Genomic DNA, 23,050 nt, shown 5'->3' with positions numbered 1-23,050 from the left:
GGAACACTTCAGTGGTCGCTACCCTTTCCTGTTACACACCTGCAGTTACTCACCACGGGATTATGCACAGGTACCCGACAATTGACTTACTTTCGTAGATTATCTACTAATAATCTAGTTGCGTTAAACTCTGTGTCTGTGTAATAATTCCAAAATCAGGCCCTTCTTGTGCGCAAAGTTTTACTTGGACGTTTCTTTTTTCTAACGTTAGATGGCTTTTTGAAAATTTGCAGCTGTCAAAACAGTCAGTTTCAGTTACTTTGCACATCTTTTTAAACATTTATTGGTAGTTATTTTGTTGAAATATTTAGTGATAACTGACGATTACTATTCCAGCAACAAAGCTCACTTGTTAAATTTTCGATAATTGCTTTTTTTTTCTACTTCCGGTTTACTCATTTCAGTCAGTAGTTTAGTAAATATTCATCTGACGTACAAAAGAACCACATATTCGCGATCCTTGTCAGATTTTTGGTGAAGCTCATGTTTTGTTTTTTACGTACGCGTACTTCCGGTTTTGAGAATTTTCCTGAACTATAGTTCAGGAAAAATCTCGATTTTGACCAAATTCTGGATTTCGTTTAAATTACACCTAATTTTCCCCAAATTTCACGTAGATCACGAATTTTTGGTTTATCTTGTTGACAGCTCAACGGTTAAGGAGCTATCGCTTACTTCCGGTATACTTCCGGAAAATTTGCATGAAACTTACAAGTGAGCTTTGTTCTCTGTAGAATTCTAAAGATTCCATGCTAATTTAAGCAAAGAGAGATGGTCTTTTTAGTTACTTTTATGACTTGTGACTATCTTAGGCAAGTCCTTTAGATATTGAGTTTTGAACGTGTCAAATAGATGGCGTGAAAGAATGTTGTTTGTTGTGTCACATATGGGCTAATGGCGGTTCGTTGTCAAAAGTTCAGCTACAGCTATCTTCTTCGAAAATTACCAATGAATTCGTTGGTAAATTGACTAGATTTCCTGTGCAATTTGTTTGGCATGTGTTCTTTGACGAATATTTGTTTAATAACATCATTATTTCTCCTCCATTTCCAGGAAAAAATGTGAAAGGTGCATGAAGCCAGTACCGTCAACTATTGTGTTAAAAATCCTGGTACTACAGAATATGTCATCCAAATGACAGAGTGGTAACAACCAATGCTAGCTTTAGTAAAGTATTGCTGGAACATAGTCTTCTCATCTTTTATTAGGATTCATCACTATTATCGGCTGAATCATTCTATGGGACTTGCCAGATCACTAACCCAAGCATGGACCAATTTCTCATTCCATCTTCTAGAGAACCTTACATAACCGATTGGTGGTTTAGTGTGTAAGTTTACTTGTCATGTCACTAAACTTATTTTGTTGCAGTCTTATATGTATTTAAAGTATTGTTCTGCACTTAAGTCTATCAATGTTTAAGTTAAATTATTCTTTTAGATCATAGACATCAAGCACATTGATGCCACAAATTATAGACAAGGTAACTTTATTTTTTATTTGCAGGTTTTAGGTTTCTAATGTAGCATGATGATGATAGACTTTATGAGAAGTCATGTTGTTTGAAGAAAAAGGACCATACAGTTGACAAGGTTCTTTGCTAACCCGTTGGCTGCTACCCTTGAATCTCCCTGTTTACTTCCTTACACAGGTCCTCTTGTTTTAAGGTACTGTTTTCTGTTGCTACAACCTTGTTTGAATATTATCCAAATAAATGTTCATTCTGCTTACAGGGTAATCCTTCGCTACTGATCATACACCCACTTGTGAAAACCGACGAGAGAATGCTGTAATTCAAGACTGATACATTGTGTAGTTGTTAGATAAATGACAAGTGCATATCTGGGCTCCCTTCTTTTCTGTGGCCCCGTTTCCCTAACTAACCACTAACCAACGCCCGCCGGTGGTCACTCACCCGCTGTGAAACCAGGAGGAGGGGAGGGCTCTGGTCGAACGGGGACTTGGAAGGCGCATGATCCGATGAAAACTTTTGGAGGGTCATGAGTCTAACCCGGAAGCCTAGTATGACTACATCTCCCCGGAAAAACTTGCCTCGTACTTCTCTCTTCTTCTCGGTCCAGATACTTATCTCTGGGGGCCGTAGACATGTCCTATAACAGCATGTGCGATTTAAACAATGCAACCCACTACCCAATGAAACAAATAGCCATGGTTTATGTTTTGTGGAAATCTCCGTCAGTCAAGTTACAAAGACTGCAGATTTCCTCAAAACTAACATCGCTTTTTGTCTCATTGCCGCAGCGGTGGTGGCGGGTTGCGTTTAAACTCGTGCAGAAGAAAATCGTCTTGAACCGGACGCTCTGTTTATTGAATTTTTTGAACATTTTAAAAAGAAAATAAAAATTATTTCATGTAGTGTATTTTTTTATTTATTATAGATGTTACATGGTTAAGGTTTAACATTGGTTTATAGGGTTGAGGGTATAGATTTAAGGGTTGGTATGGTAGGTGTATGTTTTCGGGGTTTGAAGAAAAGGCATATGTTTGTGGGGTTTGGAGGTTAATTGGTAGGGATACGTATGTAGGGTTATAGATTAATTGAATATTTATCCAAACTTGAAATATCCTCCAACATCCACCACTTTTCCTTCCCAACCCCCAAAACTTGTTTATTATTTGTTTGACATAAACATCCCATATTTGTTTTTGTTGCTTCTGAACTTATAAACGGTAAACTGCCATAGCCACGATGACAATTTAACAAAATATGATGCAACTTCGGTAACACAACATCAGTACCAACGGTGTAGGTACGGTGTAGTACTTGACTTCTTCGTTGATGTAACTCGGGGCAGAGTTAAACTTTAGGGCTTCGGTGTAGTAGCTCGGAGCATTATAAGGTGTGGTGTAATACTCTGGTGCCTTGGCGGTCTAGTAACTGGTATGTATGCTGTTATTGTGTAGTAAGGCGGCGGCGTTGTGTTTCGGTATCCGCCATACCCAGGAGACATGAGTACACCAGGTTAACCCAGTCATCAACGGTACAACAACCAACAGCAGCACGACATCATAGTTGACTAGGCGGTAAATAATTGGAACATTAATATTATATAACTAGCAAACTCCATGTAACAGAATATTTACCCGATTGCGTACTAATAATACGACGAAGAATGCACTTGGTGACAGTGCACTGCATCAGTTGTTCATCCATGTTTCGTTGCCAGTATTCTTCTCTCCAGCCAATCGCCCTGACACAACAGCACGGTGGTGATGATTCATACGATGACGACCCAATTTGCTATCACAAAAAAAAAACGCATCATCTCCAGCCTAATACAAAATAAAGTCCAAAACCAATAATTAGAATCTAATTTAACAAGAACTTCATATCTACCAACTACCTAACAACAACATCAGAGCAGTCAATGTTGGTTAAGTTTTAATCACAAGTATTACAATTAATATGAAATGAAAAATGTTCAAGGATTCTTACCAACCGGACATTTGGTAGTGCTTCAAGCTCAGCATTGACTCGATAGCCACCAAAATTGGAATCTATTTTCAATCCAGAAGCGACAGCCAAATCCGTGTTTACGTCCAAACCGACAGCAGCGACGACATGGTCAGTTTAAATCTGCTTAAATAATTTTTAATTTTTATAAACATCACTAAGACATGTATTGAAATAATTAATTACCTTTTGACCATCGTTTAAGGTCAATGCGACCTTGTCGTCTTCCAAACTTACACCCCTAACATTAGCTTTGGGCAACTCATTAACGTCTTCCGCTTCCACCTTCTCGGAAGTTCATGGTCTCAAATAGTTAGGGAGGACTGGACCATAGATGTTGTGGAACAGCGTCAATTGCTCGTGGACATCTTTAGGGACACCGCTCAAGGACTGGCAAAGATTTTCGTTTACCACCTAGCAAGAAAATGAAGGACAATTTTTAAGGGATTCGTAACCACAAAAATAAATCGCTATCAGTTTAAATAGGCTCTCAGATACTATCTAGCAGGAAGATTATCAAAGTTATTCAACATTCCATAAAGGTTTAATCATTAACACTTTTAATACGAATTTCGTTGAGCACAAAATGTTTACCTACAAGGCACTTGTCGTAGGTGATGGCACGGCCATCATGAGGTTCGGCTTTCCGACCAATAATGTCAAGTTTAACGACGCGGTGTCATTGTACGACTGCAACGCCACCGTTAGCTTGAAGGGATTGCAATAGAATTCGTCTTGTTCGAAAAAGAGACTAGAAAAAAAAACATGTCATTAGTACATGTTCCACAAAATTACAATAATAAAGAGCTCACCTTCGCTCTTCGCCGTACCACTGTTTGAAACGAAGTTTATTCGAAACTTCGGGGCTGCCGTGTTGGGTGGTGGAGAAGCTCACCCGACTGATTTCCATCGTACTTGGGCGCCACTGTGTTCGACCCCTTTGGTGGTGTAATAAGCTGGAGCCTCGGTGTCGTAGGTTGAGCAGCATGTATAGTCGTGTAGTAGTCCGGTGCCTTAGTGCTGTAGTACTTTGGAGCCTTGGTGTAGTACTTGGGACAGCATACGTAGCTGTGTAATCTCAGGTGCCTTGGTTGGTGTAGTACTTGCGAGCCTCGGAGGTGTGCACATGCGCTTCGGTAGTGTAGATTGGGGAAGAAAAATACTTCGAAGCTGCGGTGTAGTAGCTCAGAGCAGCATAAGTTGTGGTGCACCTGGACCCTTGGCGGTGTAACTGTAAACCTAACTGTGCGTTCTCGGTGTAGTAACTGGTCGTTGCGTATGTTGTTGTGTAGTAAGGCGGCGGCGTTGCGGTTTGGTATCCGCCATACCCAGGGGCATCAGCACACCAGTGGTCCACCCAGATATCGACGAAACAACCAATAGCTGCATGACGCCATAGTTAACTAGACAATATTCAATAATAACGGTCATATGATCAAATAGAAAAAGATATAAATTGATACAAAATTCCACGTAAAAATACAGAATATTTACCCGTGATTACGACCTGGAAATACGACGAAGAATGAAGTTATTGCCGGGTCGGAGATGCACACTTGATTGACTTCTGTCGCCTTTTCTCTTTCCTTTTATGCAGTCCTCGTAGTCGACATCAACGATACAACACCCGGCAGCAAGACAACGCCATAATTAACTATACAATACACAATTTGAAAATTATTAACTAGCCATGTCAACAACTGAAAACAAGATAGAATTGATTTACGACTAGAAATAAAAATGAACATTAACCCATGATTGCGAACTGAAATTACGACGAAGAATGGAGTTGTTGCCGTGTCGGAGATGTTCACTCGACTGGTATCAATCACCTTTTCTCTCTCCTTTTATACGATTTTTTTCTCACCCTCACCTCCTAAGTCTTGCGACTATTGGACCTTTTTGATAATGAAGCAACACGTGTCGTTCTCACCCAACCTCTACACTACTGCATGACACGTTTTACGTAATGATCTCCGTGACCTTCGAGCGTCAAGGCCATAGAAACTGGCCTTTTTCTTTCTGCAGGTTGACTTTGCTAGGGATGGGTCTACAAAAACCCATATCAAAATAAATATCAAATCATAAATGATAATGGCTTAAATTTTAGTCACTTAAAAAATACCACATTTGACATTTGAGTCATTTGACTCGTTTCTTCGGTGAATGAATAAATCTTCCATTTCGAACCGTTTGAAGCCATTGAAGGACAGTCGGCATTTTTTTTTAATATTCTACTGCAAACTTATCTAAGTTTCAAACACATAATCCTTGCACCTGCGGTCGGAGAAGAAAATCTAAAAAAAAAAGATAAAAAAGGTAAATTATTAATATTAAAAAATACAAATCAAAGCTTCTCATAAAACGATTGAATAAAATCAATAAAATAGGAAATTAGACGCAGTTGTTAAAGCTCGATAGACTGTCAGAGTTCGTCCGCTACGTTCACAACGCATAACTCAAAAATGAACTTGAATGATCCTAAGTAACCATCCAGGAGAAGCGGGGGGAATCAGATTTCCACAAATGATTTAGGAGTATCTAAAACGCAAATCAAATGATTGATTGACAATACCTGAACTCTAGGGCTATGGATTTTGTAACCTAAAATCAACGATGAGATCCTACTAGGAGCTATTTAACATAAATGAATAACATTTACAGGAGCTACCCTTACCCTGTCTTTTACATTGACAGGTCTACCATCTTGAATAGTTGATGACCACCGGAACCGTGTCGTTTGATGCTGCATCAACAAAAGGGGGAAAAAATTCACCCTGTTACATAACCAACGCGTTTCTGCCACAATAAAGTATGCGCAAGTAAAACAATGTTTTGACACTCGCTTTGTTTTCGTTGCTAAGCAGTAAAATGTGTTGAAATTTGGGTTATGCTCTTCACACCGAATGTAGACGGAAAGGACTCGGCTCGGATCTATAAAGGATCGTTGGCTGTAAACAAATTCACGTTATTTTCTGCGAAAGCAAAAGCTTCATGTCGTATCTAGCATTACATTTTTTAATATTATTTTTTTTTCATTTGGTTTAGCGTTTCGTTCAGTGACTCCTTGTCACCAAAACCCCTCAATGGGCAACACCTGCACGTCATCTGGGTAATACAAACTATTGAATTTAAGAACAAAGACCATGCAAAGACTAAGCACGGAAGGCAGAAAGGTTTTAAAAGTAGATTAACTGTGTCGAGATTTAAAGGTACACTTCTCGAAAAAAAAAAGGGCAAATGTCCAGTCTGCGGCCACAAAGGAGGGACCCAGTAACGACCAAATACTCACAACTGATTTAAGAGAAGACTGACGGATGGGTTGAACCTTCACAGGTCTCCTAAAACGTATTTAGAAGCGGACTGTTCTCCATGTTTCAGTGGGGATCATTAATAATTAAAACAATTACCTTGCACGAATCAATAGACTTACAAGGACTTAATTCAGGATCTGTAGCGGAAACTTGTTGACCGATAGTTAATCTTAGGGGAACTTTAAACCTGTAACTAGACAGGCTTTAGACTGCATTTGGACTCAATCGATTCTTACTGCATTTGGTAAATGAATACGAATCCATGCTAGTGGGTGTGGCAGAATTCCAAGTGGGTTAAGACTGCGAAACGAAACAAATTGAAATTCAATGCGTTTCAATGTTAAGCATCGATACACCAGATTCCACGCCTGGCGATCATTTACTAAAATTGAAGTTGATCATGATAAAAATTGATAAAATTGATCTACTAAAATTGAAAATATGTCCTTTTCTTTGTGTACAATTATAGTGGACGGGTGGGTGAATAGGATGAGGAGTCGCTTGGTGATCGGGGCACCTTGTGATGGGAGTTCAAATCCCCGGGGGAGCATCTTTAGTTGCTTTCACACCCACTGACGGCGCCACAGGATGGTTATACGGTGACTAAGGAAGTGATTGAAATCGGAGAGATTGTATGATGTGTTTCCATGTCTCCCCATTCATCTGAGAATTGTCTGATGCGTTTCCAGGTTCAAAGATGACTGGGTACCGACGTAATGATCTTTAGTCTGCACAACCCTGGCTCGAATGAAAGCGAACGCTGTACCCCTTTATGGAGGAAGCTAGGAGCCAACACGATTATCGGTACCGATTGGCGGCTAACCGATAAGACCATTTTCACCTTTTTTTATTACCATGATTCATCAAACGCGACAAGGTCGTCGTGTTAATTTTTTAACACCTCATTTGTATAAACCAAAACTTAGTACAATTCAAAGAGGAAGACAGCTTTACAGAGCGGATAAGATAGCAAATTATTGCAGTTAAGAGTTAGGTATAAAAAAGATATAAAAAGAAAGGACAATTTTAAACTAATGGCAAAGAAACTGGGCAATTGGGCACTCACCAAAATGTCGAGTCGCCTTTCCTTTTTGTGGGACTGGAACTGAGTCATCGTCACAAGTGGGGCTATGGAGGCTTGAGCATGAGAGTTCCACGGAAAAATTTGGCTGTAAGGAGAAGGGAAAAAAAACAGTTAAAACAGAAAAAAATCTAACGACGAACTCAACGAACAATACTAATGAAAAACACTGACTCAAGCAACTCATTGACAAAAATAAAAAATAATTCATAAAAAAACGCATTACATTTCTTTCATTCAAATGTTGTAGAAACTGTCAGAGTGGCCCAAGTATAAAATGAGGAATGTTCAAACAACAAGACAAGCAAGCTTGAAAACTTCGCTAAAACCAGTTTTAGCTAAGCATTGTTTTTCATTGCTGCTTGAGCTCCATAATTAAAACATCTTTATGTGTATACCCCCTCCTCAAGAGCTTACATTTTCAAACCATGCTACAGTTGAATAGAGCACAATGTGTCAGTTGATACTGTAATATAAAGTTAGAAGATGGATGTAATGTAGCAATCAACAATCAATGACTAATTTTTGGTCAGATGTGATGTAACTGATTTATGTCTTAAAAAACACAAACCTCCTGGCAGGTTTTATAAAAAGGAATATGAAAAACTAGAATATACTAGAAGATCGATTGGCACAGCAATGTAAATAAGGAAAGAAGCTGGTCCCAGTTGAGAGTATTACACTGAAACGAGTTACCCAGAAAAAGATGGCTAGAAAACGAAACACTTGGTGCAGTGGTAAAGTGATTCGAACTATATAGTGATACGCAAATCGACGATAATTATCTCAGCAGGAACGATCTGGGAACGAGACATTGAATCACTTTGTTGTGTAAGTCTTTGCTGGTCTTTCGGTTTGGGCGACAGTTAAAAATCAATTAGTACCAGTTAACACGCATTATTAGATTATTGCAAAAGTATACTCACATAGGACACCATAACTATAAGGGCTGACTCACTTTAAGCAAATTCGAAAATTGATTAATTGAATTCCAGACCAGACACAATGTTTGCGCGCACGGTTTTAACGGCAGCCATATTGTTTTTTTATTCTTTTGTTTAGATCATGTAGTGTTGCCAATTTTCTTAATCTAAACAGCTGATTTTTTTAATTAAGAAGAGGAGCGAAATCACTCAATCAGCGAATTTTATTTCTTCCTCTTTGAATTGTACTAAGTTTTGGTTATACAAATGAGGTGTTAAAAAATTAACACGACGACCTTGTCGCGTTTGATGAATCATGGTGATAAAAAAAGGTGAAGATGGTCTTATCCGCGTGTTGGCTCCTAGCTTCCTCCATAAAGGGGTACAGTGTTCGCTTTCATTCGAGCCAGGGTTGTGCAGACTAAAGATCATTACGTCGGTACCCAGTCATCTTTGAACCTGGAAACGCATCAGACAATTCTCAGATGAATGGGGAGACATGGAAACACATCATACAATCTCTCCGATTTCAATCACTTCCTTAGTCACCGTATAACCATCCTGTGGCGCCGTCAGTGGGTGTGAAAGCAACTAAAGATGCTCCCCCGGGGATTTGAACTCCCATCACAAGGTGCCCCGATCACCAAGCGACTCCTCATCCTATTCACCCACCCGTCCACTATAATTGTACACAAAGAAAAGGAAATCTTTTCAATTTTAGTAGATCAATTTGATCAATTTTTATCATGATCAACTTCAATTTTAGTTAAATGATCGCCAGACGTGGAATTTGGTGAAAAGTAAAAAGAGTAGCGAATTTTATTAAAAATCACGGTTCAACCCGTTCAACATTGTAGGCGACTTCGCGTGTATTCTGAACAGGGAATAAATTTGTTAATCGATTTTAAATAATGAATTAAACATTTTATTATAAAATAAATTGTATATTTTTTTAAAAGGCAAGCAAAGACTGAAATTCACGTCTGTAGTTCTGTACAATACAGTCATCAGTCAATATTTCAAGTCAAACATTAAATGGTGGGAAAGATGCACACAATCCATAGAGACAAGCTTGGCAGCGAATGGGATCGTGATGAACCGCCAGAGATTTTTCTCTGGGTTGACTGTGTCGAATACGAACAATATTGTAGATATCTTGTGCATTTCTTTGCTCACCGTAATAGGACGTGGAAACGTGGCTAGCCAGAAACCTAATGGCATTTTCTATTTCTTCAGGGTACCAAAGTGGAGTCAGAAATTCAGACTAAATAAAAACAAACGAAATTAATTGACCGAAAAACAGAGGAGGAAACTAATTATTACCTCATCGAACGAGTCTGGCTGGTTGCAGATGCTACATTTTTGACCAATAATTTGAACAACGCTTCACACAGGACCTGGTCGCCTTGGCGACGGATCGGAACCAAAATGAGACCTACCCCTTCATCGACGTCCATCCTCTAGTGCACTATAACGACAATTTTAATCAAGATTACAAAACGCCCAGTTCAAAAGATTAGAAGAAAATGGAATTACCTTGCACTGGAACCGAACTTTGGCAGAGAAGGAAGTTGAATGCCACGGCCACTCGACGGATAGCGGAGGAAGTTCTGTGGGTTCCAATGTCCACAGATGTCCGTGTGCGGCTACAAACGGGTGAAAGAACCAGCAAAATGCGCTCTGTCAAAATGTCTCCAATCCACTGTAACATTTTCAAAATGCCAATAAGAAAATGGAAGCGAAGTAGATAATACGTCGAAGATTTATACTAAGTAAATTCATACTAGTTACTAGGGCATCGCATTCCTTCCCGGAAGAGGAACTGGCGGCGTGGACGGCGGAGGCAACGACCATTTGATGAGACGGTGATTAGCTTGAACTTGGTTGACTTGATGATGGGAAGATTTGTCTTTGCTGCTGGAATAACACGGAAATTGAATGGGTAGGGAACCAGCTCTACACTGTCCAGTGGAAGAAAAATTCCGATGACTTGATGAGGGAACACACCGCGACACTGACACTGGACTTTCGCTTCCTTTCGCATGGGCTCCATAAGAATTGCTTTTAAAAAAAGTTATCGCATCAAGAAAAACTAAAAAAGTAGAAAAAAAAAACTTTATGTTGCCTAATAAATTTTAAAATGTTATTTTGTTTCAGATAGCTCAGTTGGAATAAACGTTTCGTCGCCAGAAGAAGATAACACACGTTGTCTGGTCAAACGGTAAAATGTGCAACTAATTACATTGATAATATTAACGTCCGTGTATCCCGTCGGTAGCTCAGTTGGCAGAGCGGTGGACTGTAGATTCGTTTCATTCGTGAAAAAACAAGTTATCCATAGGTCGCTGGTTCAATTCCGGCCCGACGGAATCTATTTTGATGTCAATTCCTTTTAACGCAGATCAAAAGAAACGCAACAACGCGATTTTTTTATTGCGCTTCAATTCAGAATTATTCCGCTGAAATAAAAAATTATTAATTGTTGTTATTCGGTACTATCGGAATATGAAACTTACTTCGTTATTTGTAATAAAGAGAAAGGGAGGAGGCAGGAAAAATAGTCTTTGAGGGGAATGGGTGGCCACCAGCAGCAGGTAAATAGGACAACTGTAGTCAGAGTCAGAGAGTAGCAGCATTTACAAAAATTGAAGTAGGTCATAGAAGAGAATCATTATGATAGAATCTGAAACAGTTCAACGTGCGCATGGACTTACAAGTTTAACTATGCATATTGCATTTGTACTATATAAATAGCTTAGAATCCTTAAATAGACTAAAGTCAAAACGATACTTATTTTTTTTTTTTTTTGTCTTGCCAATAACGGTTCTTTTTTTTTCTTTAGATCGGTTGATTCATTGGTGGGAAGTTTCCATATTCCGCATTTTACCATTTCCGTCTGCTAGCAAAAACACTGGTCTGTCTTTTATCTCCTTTTTTGGTTGTTGTTTGGGGCTTTGGGCGTGTGAATGCACTAGATTGCTCGGATCGAAAAAGTTGACAAACCTTGCAATATTGTCTACATTCTTAAAACTTTGTAGTTATTATTATCATCTCTAGCCAAAGTTAATAATATTCAAAATGTCTAAAGTGAGAAAAATCATAGATGAAGCCAAAGAATCCAAGAATCCTGAGCTGGATTTGGTGGACAAGGGTATTTCTTCTTTTGACGAAATACCGAGTCTCCGTAAGTCGTTGTTTTCTTTATTATAGTGATACTTGACTAAACCTTATTTTATAGTTACCATGCTCAACTTGACCCGGATTACACTGACGCACAACAGAATATCAGTTGTAACCCCAGCTTTGGCCAACTTGACAAATCTTGAAATCCTGAACTTGTTTAATAATCAAGTTGAAGAACTCCCAACATCTTTGTCTTCCATGCCAAAACTTCGGATTTTAAACTTAGGGTAATATTTCAACCCGTTTGTTTATTGAAGATGTTGTTTTGAAATAAAGACATTGATTTATAGAATGAACAAGCTGAGCGCTCTTCCTCGAGGGTTTGGAGCCTTTCCTGTACTAGAGGTTTTAGATTTAACTTACAACAACTTGAATGAAAGTAGTTTACCTGGCAACTTCTTTATGATTGGTATTTTTTAAATTCATTTTGGAAAATCAAACTTTGTATTTCTAATTTATTGCTTGTTTTTTAAAATAGAAACACTCAGAGCCCTGTACTTGGGTGATAATGATTTTGAACGAATCCCACCCGAGATTGGCCATCTGAAAAATCTTCAAATTGTTAGTATTGCAAAGCAAAGTAAATAATCTCTTGTAATTAATTTACACATTTTTATAATTCTGCAGCTTGTTCTTCGAGATAATGATTTAGTTGAGCTCCCTAAAGAAATTGGTGAATTGGCCAGGCTGAGAGAATTGCATATTCAAGGCAATCGGTTGTCAGTTTTGCCCCCTGAATTAGGTTTGAAATTTAATACTGTAAAAAGAACGACAACAACAAAAGAATCCCCAGTTAACTTTATATTTGTTTATAGGTAACTTGGATCTCACCAGTAACAAATCCGTGATTAGAATGGAAAACAATCCATGGGTGGCACCAATTGCAGATCAGTTGCAAGTTGGTCTATCTCACGTAATTGATTATCTTCGATCAGAAACGTATAAATTGTGAGTACTAGTAATTAAACATTCAATTTTAAGTGGTAGTTTTGAGAAAACGATTTTCGGCTTGTACTATGTTGCTGGTTGTTACCCAGCTGTTGATCTTGGTTCAAAATCCATCTGTGATGCAACATTGAACGTTTTACTATTGGGGTTTTTAGTGTTCATGGTCGGCACGCTGTGACTCAAGCCCCGAATCGCGTTTCAGAAAAGCGAGACCGAAGCGTTTCAATCGATTAAGAAACGAAGAACTTCTTGTTGAAGGCATTATTTTATACTACACTTCTTATCTCTAACTGCCTGCACTAGAGATTTTTAAAACATGCAAAAAAAAGCTTGCTTTCATTTTTTTATATTTTAGTCAATCGCTGCCCATTCTGATAATTTGAGAGATATGAAATAGTGGCTAGAGCGATTTATAATGCTCGTTTATATTTGTTTGTCATTCGTCCTCGTGAATCACAAAGAACTTTAGTGCCGCACAAACCAAACTGACTTGCCGTTTGAATGCTTGTGGTGCTGAACGTAACCCTAAAATTACTGTTTTTATTCTGTATTAATTTCATTCTTTTTTTCAGTGTCTACGGACGTCATATTTCGGCCAATGCTCCCGCCCCTGCCCGACTCACAGAGAGAACAAAGAAGAGCTCCAAACCTAAACCATAATTCATGGAATTTTTTCAGTAGTATAGCTTCTATGGCTCTGTTTCATCAATTTTCTGATTTTCTTGTTCAAACCGAACATTGATTTTCAGAACAGATAATCCAAATTAATCATTACATTCTTCGCCTTGTTATCAAATGTGCCAACTGCTGCCTTCCGTTCTTTGAATGGACATTTCTTCTAATCATGTAATATTTTTTCTTTACGAACTAACGTTGTCTTCCAACTTTTTTCGCGTTTTCTCGTCCGTTGTTCTTCTACTAGCGCAGATTTATTGAACATGCATACATTGGGTGTTGAATTTAACGAAGTAGTAGGAGAAATAAATAAAGCAATCAACCAGCCCATTTTTAACAACACAAAATGTATTCGTTCTTCTTTATGTACAGGCATGTCCATAAAACATTTATTTTTCTTTACAATGTATAAGTGGGGCGCGACCGTAACTTCAAACGAGCACAACTCTGTTATCTTTTCCTTTTCCTACAAGGTACAAAAAGGAAACACGGTACATGACACACACATAATATGTCCGACGTTTAAAAAAAATTTCCAAAAGTGACAAAAAAAAACATAATTTTTGAAGATAGTAAACGTGGTGTTGGCAGCCAATTGAAAGCACATCCCAAAACATTTATAGTGCGTGATACGGTCCAATACAAATAGGATTTCTATTATTCGTGACTTTATATCGCGCATCCTGAAACCAAAAGGCAATTTCGAATCCCCATGAGAGTCGATGAGATTAGCTCATTAACTGCTAAAAGAGGAACGGATGAGAAAGAGAGGGACAACAAGTACACTTGCGCAAAAGATGTTCAAGATCCGTTTGGAGGTGGGAGAGGGGGGCGACGATCTGCGAACTCGCGGCGGTATTCTCGATCTTTATTCCCACGCCAATCCGCATAGCCACTACCTTGCATCCCACGAGCATGATTGGGCGGAGGCTCAAAGTCACCGTAATGAGAACCGCTATGAGAACCACCAGCAGGTCCGTGTCCGTAACCCCTTTTATCTATAGCTGGCGGTCGGTAATCACGTTCTCTGTGATCCCGCGGATCTCGATCCGAACGAGCAAATCCGGAAGCTCCTACTCCAGCGGCATGCTGACGACCATATCCGTCTCGCCTATGATAAACAGTTAATAATCAGAATATGCCATACTATTCAATCCAATTTCAATGGTAACAAACCTTTCACTGGCGTATCTTTCGTCACGAGGAACTCCCATCCAACGCTCCCGATCCCTATCCCGATCTCTGTCGACATGTGGATTGTAATTTGTGGCTCCCAGAGGTGGTGGCGGTGGACGACTGTAAGCACCACCAGCAGGAAGTCGATCCCTCTCTCGATCTCGCCCTCTTTCTCTATCACGATCTCGACTGTCAACAATCATGATAACATATCAATTTCAGAGCCAAAGAAAGATATCGATTTTGCGAAGCTTACCGGTCTCGATCACGCTCACATTCGGATGGGAATTGTTCTCTCCTCTCCGTTGGAGAAGGAGTTGGCCCTCTACCTCGATCACGTTCGTAGTCATTGGCTTTGTCAACCCAGCTATCGACTATAGTCGCACCATTATATGGTCTTTTGTTTGGTAAATGTTGCTGCTGAGCCTCTTCCGGCTCATGACGACGTTTAGTTGGAATGTTGTAACTCGAGGAACGATTCTATTTATTAAAAAAAAACAATCACAAGATTAATGGAAACGTTCTTCTTAACAAATAATAAGCAAACTACCTCTTCTTTGACTTTAGGCGTCTTTTCCTTGTTTTTGTCCTTACTCCGCCCTTCTTTGTCTTTAATCTTGGCAGAACTTTTCTCGCCATCTTCGTTTCCTTTACCCTGCTTCTTGATGGCATTACGATACAGCTTAAACAATTTTTTGGCGTCGAATTCAGTGAATTTGGATACAAAGTACCAAAGGTTGCTACGGAAAAAACGAAACGAAAATTATTAATTTAAATCCAACACCCCATGTCAACTCTGCTTCATTTACTTGCGCCAAACTCTGTTACGTTCGGGGTCAGGTATGGCGGCCAGGCACTTGTCAATGTGTTCGCCAATGTGTAAAAGGCACTGCTGAGTATGCTGAATCTGTTCCGTTTCAGACATACTCTGGGGAGGGTTGTCCAGCGCCTTCAAAGACTTTTTCACGGGTCTCATCTTTTCTTTGCACTGGTGAAAGCAAATTCAAATTTACAATTAGTTTTACTCACGGCCAACAACCTGAAACTCAAAATTAATTACCTCGTTGAATATGGATGGATCTAATTCACCAATAATTTCAACAGCCCGAGGAACACTATTGGCAGTAAAGTGCATGGGTCCGGCATCCTTTTTCTTGACCTTTTTGTCTTTTTTCGAAATTGAATCTTTCTTGCGACCTTCTTTCACGTCGGAAATAAGACGGCAAGGGGGTAACAAACGCTCGTCTTCAGTACGACTCTCCATATGCGAATCTTCGTCCTCGGTTTTGACCTTCCCTGGTTTGGGTGTTTTTGACGAGGAAGCACGACGAGTCGAGTTACTCGGCGATGGGCTGTTAAGAGTAAAATCTTCTCCTGAACTGATATCTTCCGTTTCGCCGACCAATGACTTGGAAACGGCTTTGGGTTTACGTTGTCTTTTGGGTTTGACTGGTTTGCCCAACTGCTGGGCTTCATAGAGTTTTGACATTACTTTGAGTAGATAATCGGCTCGGTTTTGCAAGTGTTTGGCTTGCGGTTTAGCATCCTGTCCGTCGGGGAGAATTTTATCAGACAATCCGGAATTGGGATCCATTTTCATAGCTTCCCAAGAGCCCATGCCGTACTCATAGATAGCGCAAAGCAGCCGGGAATCGTCGTCATTGGTCCAATCGATATCCCAATGTGGATCACGGAGTCTGGCGCAAACAAATAACATTATTAAATAACTTGATATGACAAAAGTACTCAATTTCTTTATAAGAACTTACTTGGTTGGTAAGTACCAGCGTTTTCTTTCTTCTACGTTAGCTGGCAAGAGTTTAGAAAGCGGTTCGAGCTCGTGTAAGGAAGTCATCAAGGTTTTGGCGTTGATAGATACATTTGAAATCTTCAATGAGGGACCTCGTTCACGCTTTTTCCGTCCACCAGCCGTCATGCCATCATCAACTACTTCTGCTGGCATGTCTTTGCCCGTTTTTTGTGACTCAAGTGCCTCCTGGCATCGGGCAAGGATGAGCTCACCTAGCTTTCTGAGGTCACTTAGCGGCTTCTCTTGCAATTCAGCATCGCCTGCGACGGCATCAAGTCTGTCCAGTGGTGATGCAAATTTTCGGAAACTCTTTAGAAATCGTCGAATTTCGACGTCACTGAAGCCTTTAACACTTTCACGAGCGTTGACTCGGGGTCGACCTCTCTTTCGAGGTCTATCATCATCTGATCCATCCTCACTAGCTTCTGACTCTTCTTCCTGTTGGTGTCTGCGAGATCTACCTTCCTCAGCAACGCCTTTTCCTGTAGTGTAAGAGTGTAACATTCACAAAAACGTTCAAAGTTTAAATTTAAAAAGCTATTTGATTACCGTCCGCTGGTTGCTGCTGTCCACGTCCTCGACGAGGTGGAAGGTACAGGTCAGCCATTTCTTTTTCACGTTGCTCTTGGTCAATTTTCTTCCTCACATTTTCCGGAATGATTTCGTCCCAAGCGCGGTTCTCCTCATCGTTGTCAGTTGGCTTACTTCTCGAAGGGTTCATGGAGACGGGCTCCTCTTCATCGATGGTAAAACTGGCTACTTTGAAAGCCGAAAGAAGTTCATCACCCATCTGCGGGGCTGGTTCGTCACGCGTTTCAGCACGTCGAAGGATTTCGTCTATATCACAGGCCGGCTCGTCTTCGCCATCTTCGTCATCCTTGAACAACTCTTCGGCACCAAATTTGAGTATAGCATTAAGTTCCTCCTTGTTGAAAGGCGTGGCGTTAGAGGGGTTGTTCGCTTTGCGGTCAAGCACTGTCCGACCAGTTGTGTCCATCCGCTGGATCACCAAATGATCAAGAACCATTTTCCGTTTGGCTCGTTCAACAATGTCTTCCTCGACTGAAGCTTTAGTCACTAGACGATAGATATTGACTTGGTTCTTTTGACCAATACGATGGGCTCGTGCTTGTGCCTAGTAAAGAAATCACGAAACGCTATGATTATTACACCATTCTACTTACATTAAACACATTTTTTTATCGTACCTGCAAATCGTTTTGTGGATTCCAATCTGAATCGAAAATGATGACGGTGTCGGCTGTGGCCAAGTTAATGCCAAGACCACCGGCACGGGTAGACAGCAAGAAACAAAAGTCCTGTGATCCTTCAGCGTTAAAATGCTCCATTGCCTTGCGCCTCAATTCGCCTTTTATGCCACCGTCGAGTCGCTGGAAGGGAAAATGGCGCAGCTGAAGGTATTCGGCGATCAAATCCAACATGCGCACCATTTGCGAAAAAATCAGTACTCGATGACCAGTCTCTCTCAGGCGGACCAATAGCTTGTCTAGTAGCACCAGCTTTCCCGAGCCACGAATCAATTGCTAAAATAAATAAATACGTTAGGTTAATACATATTACAAGTTAGTTGATTATTTCAGCCAAACTAACCTGCAACTGTTCAGTAGCACTGGCTCCATAGCGCCGTTCGTTCTCTTGAGGCTTGGTTAGAAAGGCGTGATTGCAACACTTTTTCAATTCCATGACGATATTGACGAAAGTGCTGGCTGAACCCTTGTTTCCTTTCCGTAACGCTGTATAGTTCTTCGTCAAGATCCATTTGTAGTATTGCTTCTGAAGCGAAGACATGTCTACACGAAGGATTTGTTCGACCTAGAAAGATTTGGTATGGGTAACATTAGTCAGGGGAAATTTTAACATAACGCCAAAATAGGGAAATACTTTGGCAGGAAGGGATTTCTCAACGTCTTTTTTGACACGACGTAGAATATACGGCTCCAGCTGTTTGTGCAATCGTGAATAACCTTTCTGTTCAGCATTTCCGTGTTCTTCTTCAAAAACATCCCAAGTGTTAAATCTATCAGGCGAAAATACAGAAAGACGTTACATAGCTGATAGATCAGATTACAGAACTGATAGACCATGATGATAAAATTTGAGCAATACTTTTCAGGCATGATGAAATGAAGCAGGGCCCACAGCTCTTTCAGACTGTTCTGAAGTGGCGTGCCGGTGATGAGGAGGCGATGATTGGTATCAAACTCCTTGAGCGATTTGTAAAGAAGAGAGTCTTCGTTTTTTAATCGATGAGCTTCGTCCACCATAAGGCACGCCCAGCTGACAGCACCCAAAAACGATTTGTCTTTGAGAAGGATTTCGTAGGTAGTCAAGAGAGCGTTGAACTTGAGTCGCTTGTTTCCAGGGTGACACCATTCGTATTGCCTCAGCTGCACAAATAAAAACCGACATTGAAGCACATTTGTTGCGTCTAGTTTGGCATGGCAGGAATTAAAAATACGTACCAGATCTCTTGAAGTCATGTCTCCGATGTAGGTGACAACATTAATGTTAGGAGCCCACTGGGCAAACTCTTTTTGCCATGCAGCCATGGTAGACAAAGGCACAACGACCAGAAAAGGCCCATAGAGTTGTTGGGCGTGGAAGAGGTAGTTTAAGAAGCTGATAGTCTGGATAGTTTTGCCGAGACCCATTTCGTCAGCCAAAATCACAGAGTTCTCCTTACACCAGGCGTGTACCATCCAGTTAAGCCCGTTCAGCTGATAGTCTCTCAGCGTGCAAGTCTGTCACGAAAATCATTACATTCTTAAAATATCCGAGAAACATATCGGATGAATAGCAAAAGTAGTGAGGATTTGTCAACTTACAGGATCACCACCGATGAAATCGGGCTGTTCTTTAAGAGGAGTGAACTTTGGGCGGAATTTGAGGGCGCGACACAATTTGCTGGGTGTCCGTTTAGAGTCCTCTCGTTCGCGAAACTCTCGAATTTTGATCTGATATTTTTTCACGATAAGTGCGCCGTCTTCCCAAGTCGCATCTGAATATGGTAAGCTCTCCCATTTGATCAAATAATCAGGGTGCTCGCTTTCAGCTTTGCGATTTTCAGCTAGAAGATGAAGTGTTTCAATCCGTTAGTTAAATATAAATTCGAACCGCACTTGGCAAGATTACCAATAATTCTTTCGACAGCCATGTAGCTCAAGAGCAACTCCTGCTGCAGCTCCTGTTGGCATTCGTAGTATTCGACATCTTCTGGTGAGGCACGAGCTTTCCACACGCGAATCTCATCGTCACGTTTCAAGTAATTTTCCAATTTTTTCAACCCTTTGACCTGAAATGCGTACGACTTGAAGTTTATCGCGGCAAGTAGCGGGCAGGATCGGTCACGGCGTCACCAACAGCGTCAGGGTAGGGTAGGAACACCAACACAAAAAGCCAGGAGAGGAAGGGCAGAAGCCACAAACACCAAGGGAGTGTGCACGGAGTCATAGTATAAGGAATCAAAGCAAAACACACAAACAAAAAAAAAAGGACAAAGTGCAGGATGTGATTAATGTGCCATGGTTTGATGTGGTAGGGAAATTTAAGTGAACGGGACCAGTGGAAACATTTGGTTTAGGTGTGCGAAGTTAGGGGAATTCTCGTTTTCTTTTGAATGCATGAAATTTCCCTAACACAATCCATAGTGTCCAAACGTTTTGTTTAATTTTACACCCAAGACTTGCACATGCAATACACATAACAATATTTTTTTTTGTTCAACTCAAAATGGTTCCAGTGATCCAGGAACACATTCGAACTATGACTGAATAGTAAGCAAGAAAGGAGAAGCTGTCCAGAAAAAAGTCAGAAAATGTACCTTTTGATCACGCAGTGTTTGCTCCGACTCCCACGTATTGTGTATATGAGACCACCCAAGCCATTTGATGAGAAATTGCTGTTCAACTTTGTCTGGCTCACGTTTAGGACAGAAATTGGCATTGGGATCTCCATTTTCTTCTATCGTGTATATGGTCGTTGACGGCCCGGTAGCTTAAGTTGAAAATCATAAAATTGAAAACCACTGGATACCATGTTTGAAGATGGTAAAAGCTAAATCAACCTCCTTTACGGCCCATCCGAGTGTCGATGATCCGTTCGATAGTTTCAGCGTTTTCAGACTCGACGGCAGCTGCGACAGCTTCCTGGCCCCATTCCACTTCTACCAAATCTTCCGAGCCAGTCTCCTCTGCCGAATTTTCTTTATAACTGACTGAAGCTCCCTGGCGTCGAGTTGACGGTCTAAAAAAACATCGGTTCGATTTAAAACAAAACATACAAAAAAATTACATAAAAATACTTATAAAAAAATTAAATTCAACTTCTACAAAAACTGGGAGCTCAATAAACCTAAACATATTCTTTGTGAATTATGTTAACCAGGATTTAAAAGTTGGCAACTGAATTCTTTTAACGTCGATATGCAAAAGACTTGGTATTGAGAGCTCAAAAGCTTAATAGGGGCTGAACACAGTATGAAAAATATGAAAACCACCTTCGTGAATCATCATCATCACTGTTGCTGGATTCATCCCCTGATGACTGAGCGTATTTTGAACGCTGGGGTTTACGAGCTGGAGCCCGTGATACAATAGCTATTTGTCGGCGACTAGCTGCCACAATAGCGTTAGGTTTGTGGGCAACACGTTGACCAGCTTGCGGAGGCCGACGAGATGGAGGAGAAGCGACGGCATCATCTTCCTCGTCCGATGAATTACTGTCGCTCAACTGATAGCCTTTTGCATTGCTGGCTGCAGAAGCTGCTCGTCGAGGCTGACTTTTACTGGATGGTGGTGAAACGTGTTTCTTATTCTTCGCTGGCGAAGAATCGGCTTCAGATTCGCTAGCCGAACCAGATGACGAGCCAGAATCCGATCCACTTTAGGAAGCAAATAAACGATGAAGGTAAAATGCAATTGAAACAACTTAAAAATCACAGTCTGTGTAAATCAAACCTGCTATTGGAGGATGCTGATGAGTCTGATCCAGAGTTTTCCGACGGCGAATCTTCGTTTGAATCATCCGAGAGCTAAAAAAGGGCAACATTTAGTTAAAAACTCGATTATTTCGTTGTTTGGTTAACTTTCATCGTTTATTCAATCACTGTTTTAAAGAATGGCAGAGAATGTATTTTAATGTAGTGAACGGGTGTTGATCGAATTGGCGAATTTTGCTGGTGATCCGCAATGACAGAACGCAAAATTCAGACTAAAATTACTCAAAAGGGTCCAAGTCAAATCAAAAAGTTTTACGGACAATCAGACGAGTCTCGTCGAGGAGAAGCTGAATCCACTAAAATTAGCGTGGCACACACTCGTTTTAACAAAATGTGATCACCTTAACCATACTAGTTTCGATGGACAACTAGAACTCAAGTAACACGAAAAAAATTGCAAAATTGCAACCTCGAATCGAGACAAAGGGTCACCGGAAAATTGTTAAGACTTTCGAAAATGCACAGATAAACGTGATGCAAAACATTAAAACAATATTTAGACATTTAAAATAGATGACAGTTTACAAACATTTCCATTCATGAAATGTTTAGTGTTATCGACGCACTTAAAAAGCACTGAGGAATCTCGGAAGCAAAGGCAAATTCCGATTGTTTAACCGAAAATTTGATCACGTTGTTCTTCACAAAATAAACCGACAATAGATTGTTGACATAACATGGACACAATTCAAAACAAAATTGACTAAGAGCTCGTCTGTGAGAAACGATTCCACCTACCTTTGGCATTTTCCAAATCGGCAGTTAAATGACTTCACCGTTGAAATTCTTCACCAACAACACGATGAATAAGCAGAGCAAGACGAGGGAAACAAAAATGTTTAGCAAAATGTGTTAAAGGCCTCAGAAACAAACAGTAGTTCAGACTCAACTCGAAAGCTACTGAGGTACACGCCTGGCCTGTGCCTCTATAGGGCGGCCATTTTGGGGCAGCTGCTGCTCAACGAGACTTGAGTACCAGACAAAAGTGGAGACGAAAAAGCGTTTCTTTCCACTAACTCGAGTTAATTAACACAAATGAATCGACAAAACGATTCTTAATAATCAATGGCTCACTAGTGTTTGCATGGCACGTGTGCAGTAACCACTGTACAGACTAACGGACAGGCCAATGTGAGGAGCGAAACTCTTCGTTGGCTTTAGACTGCGACGCCATTATCACTAGATTTTTTTGTTCCGTTTCCTCTGTTGCCAAACGGGTAGAAATCTAACCAAATTTTTCGATGCCTTATTTGAAAATATTCGAACAATCAAATCTAAAAATTGTAACTGGAAAAAAAATCAACGATCGAAAAGCACAGTCGGTTCACTAAAGTCTAACTAAAGTTGGCAAACTTGAGTGGGAAAAATAATTAAATTACACTAAATCTAATTGCTCAGATGGCAAGAAGAATAAGAGAAAATCCCTATGCGATGACGGAAGCAAACA

General features: G+C 40.3%; 2 protein-coding genes, 3 long non-coding RNA genes and 1 other non-coding gene across 17 annotated transcripts; 3 read left to right on the top strand and 3 right to left on the bottom strand.

Moving 5' to 3' along the window:
* Nucleotides 1–18: 18 nt before the first annotated feature.
* Nucleotides 19–1,791, top strand: LOC124199740. Of its 2 annotated transcripts, none has more exons than XR_006876974.1 (5): nucleotides 19–70; nucleotides 1,054–1,145; nucleotides 1,209–1,330; nucleotides 1,507–1,667; nucleotides 1,734–1,791. It is a non-coding gene; the product is annotated as an uncharacterized LOC124199740 (long non-coding RNA). The 2 variants fall into 2 exon arrangements; XR_006876973.1 differs by lacking the exon at nucleotides 19–70 and adding an exon at nucleotides 655–960.
* A 573-nt stretch (nucleotides 1,792–2,364) lies between these two features.
* On the bottom strand, nucleotides 2,365–8,899 carry LOC124199739. 8 transcript variants are annotated; one of them, XR_006876966.1, is made up of 11 exons: nucleotides 8,797–8,899; nucleotides 7,856–7,958; nucleotides 6,153–6,583; nucleotides 5,228–5,772; nucleotides 4,970–5,129; nucleotides 4,288–4,878; nucleotides 4,070–4,226; nucleotides 3,662–3,889; nucleotides 3,458–3,598; nucleotides 3,106–3,294; nucleotides 2,365–3,038 (listed from the first exon to the last, which is right to left on the bottom strand). It is a non-coding gene; the product is annotated as an uncharacterized LOC124199739 (long non-coding RNA). The 8 variants fall into 8 exon arrangements; XR_006876968.1 differs by having other exon boundaries at nucleotides 3,458–3,601; nucleotides 4,970–5,772; XR_006876965.1 differs by having other exon boundaries at nucleotides 4,970–5,772.
* Nucleotides 8,900–9,733: 834 nt separating this feature from the next.
* LOC124200821 lies at nucleotides 9,734–11,404 on the bottom strand. Its single transcript, XR_006877397.1, has 5 exons — nucleotides 11,310–11,404; nucleotides 10,585–11,252; nucleotides 10,330–10,495; nucleotides 10,117–10,261; nucleotides 9,734–10,057 (listed from the first exon to the last, which is right to left on the bottom strand). It is a non-coding gene; the product is annotated as an uncharacterized LOC124200821 (long non-coding RNA).
* On the top strand, nucleotides 11,062–11,162 carry Trnay-gua. Its single transcript has 2 exons — nucleotides 11,062–11,098; nucleotides 11,127–11,162. It is a non-coding gene; the product is annotated as a tRNA-Tyr (tRNA).
* Nucleotides 11,405–11,702: 298 nt separating the features above from the next.
* LOC124200819 (ras suppressor protein 1-like) lies at nucleotides 11,703–13,922 on the top strand. Of its 2 annotated transcripts, XM_046597136.1 has the most exons (8): nucleotides 11,703–11,978; nucleotides 12,033–12,204; nucleotides 12,268–12,386; nucleotides 12,456–12,538; nucleotides 12,605–12,719; nucleotides 12,793–12,925; nucleotides 13,081–13,183; nucleotides 13,498–13,716. In XM_046597136.1, exons 1-7 carry the CDS (start codon nucleotides 11,873–11,875, stop codon nucleotides 13,157–13,159), a joined length of 807 nt encoding a protein of 268 aa, XP_046453092.1. In that variant the 5' UTR covers nucleotides 11,703–11,872; the 3' UTR covers nucleotides 13,160–13,183; nucleotides 13,498–13,716. The 2 variants fall into 2 exon arrangements, with proteins under 2 accessions (XP_046453092.1, XP_046453091.1); XM_046597135.1 differs by lacking the exon at nucleotides 13,081–13,183 and having other exon boundaries at nucleotides 11,706–11,978; nucleotides 13,498–13,922.
* An 8-nt stretch (nucleotides 13,923–13,930) lies between these two features.
* LOC124200817 (chromodomain-helicase-DNA-binding protein 1-like) lies at nucleotides 13,931–22,915 on the bottom strand. Of its 3 annotated transcripts, none has more exons than XM_046597133.1 (21): nucleotides 22,494–22,915; nucleotides 22,342–22,389; nucleotides 21,563–21,636; nucleotides 21,103–21,486; nucleotides 20,671–20,849; nucleotides 20,428–20,600; nucleotides 19,740–19,914; nucleotides 19,433–19,674; nucleotides 19,070–19,348; nucleotides 18,714–18,994; nucleotides 18,489–18,624; nucleotides 18,198–18,419; nucleotides 17,795–18,130; nucleotides 17,136–17,721; nucleotides 16,546–17,068; nucleotides 15,837–16,473; nucleotides 15,586–15,764; nucleotides 15,327–15,516; nucleotides 15,033–15,256; nucleotides 14,777–14,965; nucleotides 13,931–14,711 (listed from the first exon to the last, which is right to left on the bottom strand). In XM_046597133.1, exons 2-21 carry the CDS (start codon nucleotides 22,348–22,350, stop codon nucleotides 14,402–14,404), a joined length of 5,328 nt encoding a protein of 1,775 aa, XP_046453089.1. In that variant the 5' UTR covers nucleotides 22,351–22,389; nucleotides 22,494–22,915; the 3' UTR covers nucleotides 13,931–14,401. The 3 variants fall into 3 exon arrangements, with proteins under 3 accessions (XP_046453089.1, XP_046453090.1, XP_046453088.1); XM_046597134.1 differs by having other exon boundaries at nucleotides 19,740–19,899; XM_046597132.1 differs by having other exon boundaries at nucleotides 22,342–22,915.
* Nucleotides 22,916–23,050: the final 135 nt, after the last annotated feature.

Source organism: Daphnia pulex, chromosome 8 (assembly GCF_021134715.1).
Source record: "Daphnia pulex isolate KAP4 chromosome 8, ASM2113471v1".
NCBI classification, from domain to species: domain Eukaryota; kingdom Metazoa; phylum Arthropoda; class Branchiopoda; order Diplostraca; family Daphniidae; genus Daphnia; species Daphnia pulex.
This window is presented reverse-complemented; position numbering and strand designations above follow the sequence as displayed.